We start from the raw sequence: 9,764 nt of genomic DNA on the forward strand, positions 1-9,764 counted from the left end.
TCATGGTTATGGTTCTGGTGTGAAATAAAGCACAATAATTACATTTAAGACTGTTTCCCTTTTTTTAAGAAAAAGAATCGGAATCGCAATTCTTGACTTGGTATTGAAACCAAAATGTTGGTATCGTGACAACACTACTCCTGACAGTTAAACCTGATATTTAGTAGGTCTGTTAAGTATTGAATGCTGATGCTGAGTGTGGTGTCAGGTGTCAGTATGAGAGGATGACAGCGCGTCTAATTTTGATGTGGCCAATCACAATAATACAGGCAATGCAGTGAACCAATCACCTTTGAGGGGGGGGAACCATCGTTGATTAAACACTATCCAGTGTTTCCCCTACCATTGTCTTGGAGGGGAGCTGCGCCCCGCCAACGGAGCCCCGCGCCCCCCCCCCCCTGACATTCAAGGTGTTTAAAAAATATAATTTTTTTTTTAAATATATAGGCTATATAGCACCAAATTGCAAATAATCTATAACTTCTGTCACTTTTCACATTGAACATGTGCTCTTTTATTAAATAAACTAAACGCTTTCTTCTTAAATTGTGGGTTTAGTGTTTTTGACCCTAAGAAACACTGATGCATTAATCAATAACAATAATCCACAGCTCCTCTCTGCTCCAGAGGATTAAAAAAATATATCCCAATGCCACAAAAATGCACCAGTGACGTTGAAATCTTGTCTCCAGAAAACAAAAAACTGAAACAAGCGGTATCAATGACTGTGTGTTTGATGTGGCTCTTTGCAGTAACATAGAACAAATGTGGCTCTTAACCTCTGACTGGTTGGCCACCCCTGTAATAGAGGATGACTCAGACAGTGTTGAGTGCAGTCATGACATTCCAGAGGATACAAAGTAAGAGAAAAGTTACCCTTACTTCAACTGTGGTTGTTATTTTTCCTGATCAAAAATGTGTGCTATGGTGTACCATTTAACATGGTCATAATTTATCTGATGACAGGGTGGACCAGCAATCACTTTCTGAGATAACTGCAAACCTGGCCCTAGAGATTGACCATCGAGCTGTCAGCAGATTTAACATCTGTCGCTCGAACATCTGGGATGGAGCAGTCAGAGGATTCAAAAGGGCAACATTCTCAGAAAAGAAAGACATCTTGGTGAAATTCTCTGACGATGAAGGGAGGTTTGAGGAAGGTCTCGATACAGGTGGCCCCAAGAGAGAATTTCTCTCCCTTCTCATGAAAGAGCTGAACAAACGGCCCATATTTTATGGACCTGTGGAGAGCCGCTACCTGGTCTACAATTCAACAGGTTCTGTTTTGTGTATAATGTTTTAAAAGAACCCATATTTCAACCTTGCAGTGTTTTCAAATGTGGAAACTGATTTCATATTTCTTTATTCTGCATTATCTTGGACAGCTATCAGAGAGGATGAGTATTATTTAGCAGGGAAGATGATTGCTGTGTCCATTGTGCATGGTGGACCTGGTCCTAATTTTCTGTCAGAGGATCTGGTCAGCTACATCTCAGGGCAGAGCAGTTTCAAGGCATCTGTCGGAGACATTACAGATGAGGAGATAGGGAAAGTCCTACATTAGTAATTTTATAATTACATGTCATATTTGAAATGTGTGGGACTCTGTTATCTCTTCTTTTAGATTCAGAATTCACCCTCAGTGGAGATCCTTCAGGACTTGATGATACGGAACAGTGCCATGTTTTAGTTTAGTCAATGTATTGAACATGTCAGAAACAAAACAAATATATAACAATAATATATATATATTCTCCTTTTTTTTTTTCACTCAGATTAATAATTATAACAAAGTACCAAAAAAAAAAAAATAATAACAAACAAAATAAAAAAAATAATAATAATAATAATTTTCAGATAGTCTCTGTTCATGTTCAACAGGGGCAAGAAGAAGCTTAAAAAACTTTTCTGGTCCTACCCCCTCTAACATATATTTTTCTTATAAAACATTAGGTCATCGTCATCAGCGACATGTTTGTCTTGTTAATCTTTTCTTTTTTTTTTTTACAAAACAATCAGAAAGAAATTACTTTTTACAATTACAAGAAATAACAACAAATGAGATTTTACAGGTCCTGTTCATAACCATTAATGATTAGACTCCTAAATAATACTTTCATTTTAGATAGACTTGTACAATATTTCAGTGCATCGTTACAGTTATTCCACAGACTAACACCTTTTGATGAGATGCAATGAAGTTTGGCATTTGTTCGTACGGGTGGTTTTTTGAAAATGCAGTTTCCTCTCAACATGTGTATGCTTTCTCTCTGTGTGAAAAGTCCCTAGATATTATGAGGTAATTGTTGATTTGCGGCTTTGAACATAATTTGAATAGTTTTATAGTCAACCAGGTCTTGTAGTTTTAGTGTTTTTAGTTTGATGAACAATTTATTTGTTGGTTCTCTGTAGGTAGTTTTATGTATAACTCGTATGGCTCTTTTTGCAGGATGAAGATAGGATGTGTATTTGTTTTATATGTGTTCCCCCAAACTTCCACACAATACATCATGTATGGAAGTATGAAGGAGCAGTACAGCATAAACAAAGAAGCTTGATTAATTAGGTATTTGGCTTTATTCAGAATTGCTATTGATTTGGATATTTTGGCTTTGATATAGCTTATATGTGGTTTCCAACTTAATTTATTGTCTATGATTACTCCAAGGAACTTTATTTCCGATACTCTTTCTAATTGGACGCCATTTATAGTGAGTTTCTTCTCTGTATTGGTCGATCGATTCCCAAATATAATGAGTTTGGTTTTGCTTGCATTCAATGTTAATTTATTTTGGTCAAACCAGATCTTCATCCTGCTCAGTTCCTTCTCCATTGTGACCAATAGCTGTTCTAAATCGTCCCCACAGCAGAGTAGACTTGTGTCGTCTGCAAAAAGAATGGTTTTAATAATTTTTGATACTTCACATATATTGTTAATATACAGATATATTGTTATATGTTGCAGACTGCTGGGTGCTTCAGACATGTCAGGTCATGTGAAGAAAACAATTTTATTGTAGAGGATTACCTGAAGTGGTACATAATCCACAGGAACAACACTGCAATCGAAAGGTAGGTTTTTGTATTTCATTGTTATTGCTAAAATAATTATGAAAAACGTGTTGCTGTTGTCCCATTTTCTTGCTTACTTACTTCTACATGATGCACATGTATCTTTGCATGCATCTTTTAATTGTATTTTAGATTCAAGGCTGGACTTGAAAGTTTGCAGTTTCTGACAGCTCTGCAGCAGCATCCGACAGCTCTGCAGCAGCATCCGACGGTCCTGACCCCTGCTCTCTGTCATGCCGATGTGAAGCTGTCTGCTGCAGAGATAGAAAATCTGTTCCAGCCTGAATTTAGTCAACAGGGAAGCAACAGAAGGGCTCAGGAAGAGAAAGCTATGAGTTACTGGGCAGACTATCTTCTCGATTGTGAAGGTTAGTCAATTTGCTCTTGTCTGATTTGTATACACACAGATTATAAAAAGTTCCGGTGTTGATGTAGATAGTATTTACTGTCAATTGATTCCAATGTTCTCTACTTTTTAGAAAATGACAGCTCAGTGACCTTGGAGGAGGTGTTAATGTTCGCTACAGGTGTGCCATGTGTGCCTCCTGCTGGTATGAGTCCTCTGCCACGCCTTCAGTTCCTATGTTCTACAATGTCAACATTCCCAATGGCAAATACCTGTGCCAACATTTTAAAGCTTCTTCTTTTGGACACTTATGGTGCCTTCAAAGCCAACATGAACTTTGGCATTAATAATTCCCCGGCTTTGGGGGCCTTTAAACAATTAAATGACTTGTGGTAAAAGTTAATGTTGCCACACACAGTACACAGTCCCTTGTTTTAATGTTGCGGTCTGTCAGACTAAAATGTTGTGACGTAAGAGAGATGTGAGTATTTTTCATGGCAGATTTGACCTATTTCATATCTAACATGTGAACAACACCACACATTTGTATTGTATTGTTATTGTATTCTCGTTAGGTAGGTAAGGTAGACCGTGGTTAAATCAAGAGTTCAGAACATGTGTTAAGATGTTTTACAAATATTTACATAAACAGTAAATAAAGACTGCAAAAGGCACCTTGTCGTGCAAATGTGCCAATTTTGTTTTGGCCATGTTATCATGTTTTTTCATGGACTTTGTGAAAGAGTAAAGCTGAATGACTCTTCATTAAATGGTTTAAAAGTGTTTCATTTTAACGTAAGGACTTTCTACGTATAGCATATATGTTACACACTCGCTACAAAGATGACACGGCTGTAGCTGGTTCACAAGATTTTATTCTCAGATCCACTGTGAAAACAGAAATAACAGTAGCATATGTGACTGATGCAATGAATGAATGTTATTGTTGATTCATCAATTTGTTATGGGCTGTGTCTGAAATCATTCACTACTCACTATATAGAATTCCCTATATAGGGAGTAGTGAATGAGTGATTTCGGACACGCCTTGGTAATTAAAATGTCAGAAAGTGAAGCCTCACAGAGAACAAATTAATCCAGCAAATATTCACATTTTAGAGACTGGAACCTGCTTATATTCAAAACAAAATTAAAATTAATTACCAAAATATTAGGTGTATAATTTTCTGACGATCGACCATTCAACTGATAACACGGATGTAACACTAAACATGTTTTACAAAAGACATGAATATGCTGTATGTTTATTTAAACAAAGAAAGGTTTCAGTCTAATGACTTATGCAAAGATACAAGCTGAATATTTCACTGGACTTATCTACTCAGAATTGCAGCATTGTAAATCATATTCAACCTACATTGGAAACTTGTACACACAAAAGGTTCTGGGGGTCTGGTGGGGCAATGTATTCTACACTCCAGACATGTTTTTCATGGAAATGTAATTCTGAACAGCAGCTGTCCAGTTCCCTGGTGGAGCCAACCCACTCCGTCTTTGCAAGTCCACAAAATGCATCTCCAGATTCTCATCACCACACAAATTGTACTGAGATGATGCTTGCATGATGCCATCAAAGTGGTGTAGGGCTTCCCAGGACACTGGAAATCCACACTCCCTTCCGCCAAACCTAAGACCAGTCAAGTGATTACAAATGGATCATTTCACCCCCCAAACATGCTAGATAAGCATTATAACTAAGACTCCATTGAGTCAGTTCTTCGTTAATTAATTCCTAAACAAAGAGCTTTGACTTGAGAAGTTAATCTCAGGTTGACAGCAGCTCTTTCAGTCAAATATGGTCATTCTACTCACTTTCTAACACAAGGTACTTTTTGGAATCGACAGAATAGCTTTGGACATTTTCTGATTTAGGTTTTGTGTTGGAATCCATTTTTAGTCGTTTAAGACTTGAAATCATTTTTAAATAATGAGTTTTCAGACTAAATGAATCACGTTATCTATCAAGTGACAAACTTGTCATATTGGGCTGATACACCAAATTATATGAAGTCAGATATATTTTAAAGTAATATTACCAAACAATTCCAATACAAACCTGTGAGGCAGGTGGTACATGGCATCAGGTTTGCCTGATGGACACTGAGACAGGCGAACAGGCCGGATGGTGTGGTGGTTCCACAGCTGTCTGTACTCATCGAGGTCTTTTTGTAAGATGCCCAAAAACACATATCGCAGCAGACACTTGTGCTCATGGCTCCCATTGAAGAGGTGCCTCTCTCTAAGGTCACTGAAGAGCTCGATCCAGAACTGAGTCCTAAAGGTGGAATTCAAAACTTTTGTATTTCTTGAAAAAAAAGACACCGTCAAGTAAAAAGTCACAATATTTTGCTATAAGTCACAATATTTCTAGAAATGTTGTACATTTCTTGGTGCGCTCCTACATTATTTCATTTGGGAGCACATAAACTCCCTTGGGAAAATGTTTGTCACAGTCGAGCGAAGGAAGCAGGACCCAAATGCAGATAACTTTTGAGAAACCCTTTAATTCCAAGATAAGGCCAAAACACGGAACACTCACCGGTGAACTCAGTCACCAACAAACAATGACCCAACACTGAACACAGAAAGAGACAAGACTAAATACAAGAAGGGGTAATCATGACAACGAGAAACAGCCGGGCAGGGGAGGAGAAACACAAGGACAACAGGTGAACACAATCGGGTAATCAGGGAGGGAAACAGACAGAAAGCAGACAGGCAGGAAACGGGGGTGAACACTTTACACAATAAGACAGGAAACCCAAAGACAAGAAAAACACCAACACAGACAAAACTACAAACGTGACATAACATGTGAATTGTGACAGAACCCCCCCCTCAAGGGACGGATTCCAGACGTCCCTAAAAAAAAAAAAAACACAAAAGTCCAAAACCCCAAGCAGGGTGGGCGGAGGGGGTCCGGAGGACGGGTCTTGGGCTGACAGCCCAGGAACACAGCGGAGGACCAGGAAGGGGTCTCGGGCGGACGGCCCGGGGGGGCAAGGTACAGTCCAAAAAGGGGGATTCGGGCGGACTGCCCGGGGACAAGGCAGAGAACCAGGAAGGGGTCTCGGGCGGACGGCCCGGGGTCAAAACAGAGTCCAAGGTGGGGACCATGGAGGACCGAAGGCAGCGGCAGGAAGAGTCAGGGGGCCGGGTCCGAGGGCGAAGGCAATGGCAGGAAGAGTCAGGGGGCCGGGCCCGAGGGCGAAGACCGCAGCTCTCAGGGGGCCGGGCTCGAGGGCGAAGACCGCGGCTCTTAGGGGGCCGGGCTCGAGGGCGAAGACCGCGGCTCTCAGGGGGCCGGGCACGAGGGCGAAGACCGCGGCTCTCAGGGGGCCGGGCTCGAGGGCGAAGACTGCGGCTCTCAGGGGGCCGGGCTCTCAGGGGGCCGGGCTCTCAGGGGGCCGGGCTCTCAGGGGGCCGGGCTCGAGGGCGAAGACCGCAGCTCTCAGGGGGCCGGGCTCGAGGGCGAAGACCGCGGCTCTCAGGGTGCCGGGCTCGAGCCGGTGTCGACCAGACAGGATCAGGAGGCCGGGCAGGAAAGCGCTGATGGGACAGCTCCGGAGATCGGGCAGGACCCGGTGTCGGCCGGACAGAAACCGGCGCCGGTCGGACAGGCTTCGGCAGGATCACCCATGGAAAAGGACCAGGAGTTGGCAGGAACCCCGGCGAGACCGGTGATGGACATGAGGCTGGCAGGGCCCCCGGTAGAACCTCCAACGGCACGGGATATAGGGTTGGCAGGACCCCCGGCAGAAGAGTATTCTGCGGGACCTCCAACGGGACAGGAGAAAGGGTTGGCAGCAGGGTTTCCGTTAGCCGGTAATTACCGGTTTTTAGCTGGTAAAATTTATAAAAAACCGGTAAATTCAAAACCTGACGGTCAAAATGTCTGGTAATAATTAGGGAGGCTCCGATCGATCGGCCGCCGGTCATTATCGGCCGATATTCACTCTTAATAGTTTGATCGGTGCTCTCTATAAAGGCCGATCAGGAGAGCTGGATCTGATCGATATGGACATAAACGCGAGTGAAGTGTAACCGGAGCGAGAGAGAGATCAGATCAGCTGCTGAGTCTGACCGAGACACGCAGCTCTGCATAATCACCTGAAGCCCCGCCCTCTGTTTAGCGAGCTGCAGGAGCTGCATGAGAAACTGACGTGCTGTCAGGAGAGAGAGGGAGGGAAAGAGAGGATCCGTTTCTCACGTGTTATTATTCAAAGTTGATGTAAACTTCTGAATAATGTACGTTATCTACTACAAGTAGTTTGTTTGAATGTAATAATTATGTTGTTTGTTGTTTGTGGAATCATTTATTGAAAAATGAATCAGAATTTTTCGATCTGTTACGATTATAAACTGAAGCAATATAAAAATGAGCCCCGTGAACTGAGTTTTAAACTGAAGCATATCTGCTCATAGTCCGGTAATTACCTGCTAACGGAAACTCTGCTACACAACTATTATTATTATTATTGAAATATGACCGGTAAGTTTCAAATTAGTCCGGTAAAATAAATTCTGCCTGGACATTTGACCGGCGAGAAAAAATCCTAGCGGAAACCCTGGTTGGCAGGACCCCCGGCAGGAGAGTATTCTGCGGGACCTCCAACGGCACAGGACACAGGGTTGGCAGGACCCCCGGCAGGGGAGTAGACGGCGGGACCTCCAACGGCACAGGACACAGAGCTGGCAGCTGTCTGCAATCAGCAGGCCGGAAATCACACCTCCAGAGGAAGTCCAACATCCAGTCAGGCAAGTATTTCACCAAGTCGGGCTTCTCCATCGCCAACCGGTGCGCCTCTACCAGAGCGGCCTCCTTCAGCCGAACACTGGACGCTTCCTTCCACCAATCGTGGCAACATCTCAAAGGAAAGGAAAAATGTTGCAGCTCCACCTCAAAAGGATCGTCTGCTGGGTCCATTTCGGGTTGGGTCATTCTGTCACGGTCGAGTGAAGGAAGCAGGACCCAAATGCAGATAACTCTTGAGAAACCCTTTAATTCCAAGATAATTCCAAGATAAGGCCAAAACACGGAACACTCACCGGTGAACTCAGTCACCAACAAACAATGACCCAACACTGAACACAGAAAGAGACAAGACTAAATACAAGAAGGGGTAATCATGACAACGAGAAACAGCCGGGCAGGGGAGGAGAAACACAAGGACAACAGGTGAACACAATCGGGTAATCAGGGAGGGAAACAGACAGAAAGCAGACAGGCAGGAAACGGGGGTGAACACTTTACACAATAAGACAGGAAACCCAAAGACAAGAAAAACACCAACACAGACAAAACTACAAACGTGACATAACATGTGAATTGTGACAATGTTAGTGTATAGCTCTAATGTAATTTCACAATTTTTTTCATCCAGATAGATTTAAAGTATTTGGGCACCTCTGTACTAGTATATACACACACACACACATACATTCTTGGACCTGACCTTAAAAGGCTTTGCTTTGCTTTCTGAAGAAAGACCACCAACTCTTGATGCGCTGGTTTGCAGTTGAGGTACCATACATGTGACTGAGGGCTCCTGCAAAATCATCTGTGTGTTGAGATCGTAATGTGCAGTTAATGGCTGCCATAGTGCCATTTTCAGTTCCACAGTCAGTGCGAAGGCGGGCTGGAAGTAGTCCAAACTCCGATACACACTGCAGGTAATACTGCGCAATGATGCCCGGATCGTTGTTAGTGCTGCCACTCCTGAGCCACATAACTTTCCTTGAAAAGCCGTCAATGCAGCCACTGATGGCAATACCAAAGGGTTTAAGTTTATCATATCCATCAGCGTGCCACACTTGGTTTGGTCCTGCTGTGACGTATCCTCTTCGGACAAACCTTCGCCTGGTACGAAGTTGAACACCAGATGGATCCAGTCTGGAAATCGTCTGTCTAACATCCTCCCTTTTTACTGTCAGGTGATACTTTTGTTGCAATGTTTGCCACATAGCTCTGTAACCCAACAGCCGACCCGAGCCTCTCAGTTCATGTGCAACAGTTTGGTGTACAGTGCCAATGGGAGTGTAGTCTGTCCTTCTTGTTAAGCCAGCGTTCTGTAGCCTCCTCTTTAAGGTCCTCAGACTAAGAAAAATGTTGTGTTTTTTTTCTAGAAAATCAAGTATCACTTCATAAGCGTGTCCCTCCGTGAAGTACTTGTGGATGAGGCCTGCCTAGATTCTGTGACTGAAGGGAAAAGACAACAGTGTCATTAGGAATGAAACTTAATAACAAAAAACCTATTAAGAAAAAAATGAAAATGTATCAGTAATGAGGAAAATACCTGAACTGTTTGAGGCATAAGTGTATGTT

The 9,764-nt window shown here is 42.7% G+C and overlaps 1 protein-coding gene across 1 annotated transcript; it reads left to right on the forward strand.

The window, feature by feature from the left end:
- Nucleotides 1-765: 765 nt before the first annotated feature.
- LOC139435410 (G2/M phase-specific E3 ubiquitin-protein ligase-like) lies at nucleotides 766-1,564 on the forward strand. Its single transcript, XM_071206067.1, has 3 exons — nucleotides 766-860; nucleotides 967-1,277; nucleotides 1,386-1,564. The coding sequence occupies exons 1-3, from the start codon at nucleotides 766-768 to the stop codon at nucleotides 1,562-1,564; spliced, it is 585 nt and encodes a 194-aa protein (XP_071062168.1).
- The last annotated feature ends 8,200 nt before the right edge of the window (nucleotides 1,565-9,764 follow it).

Source organism: Pseudochaenichthys georgianus, chromosome 16, assembly GCF_902827115.2.
Source record: "Pseudochaenichthys georgianus chromosome 16, fPseGeo1.2, whole genome shotgun sequence".
NCBI lineage: Eukaryota > Metazoa > Chordata > Actinopteri > Perciformes > Channichthyidae > Pseudochaenichthys > Pseudochaenichthys georgianus.

Bases quoted from the DNA above. Each gene is read 5' to 3' on its own strand.
- LOC139435410 (XM_071206067.1), top strand. From the start codon at position 766: ATGTGGCTCTTAACCTCTGACTGGTTGGCCACCCCTGTAATAGAGGAT. The intron at 861-966 runs GTAAGAGAAAAG...ATCTGATGACAG, and splicing joins GACATTCCAGAGGATACAAA to GGTGGACCAGCAATCACTTT. The intron at 1,278-1,385 runs GTTCTGTTTTGT...TATCTTGGACAG, and splicing joins CCTGGTCTACAATTCAACAG to CTATCAGAGAGGATGAGTAT.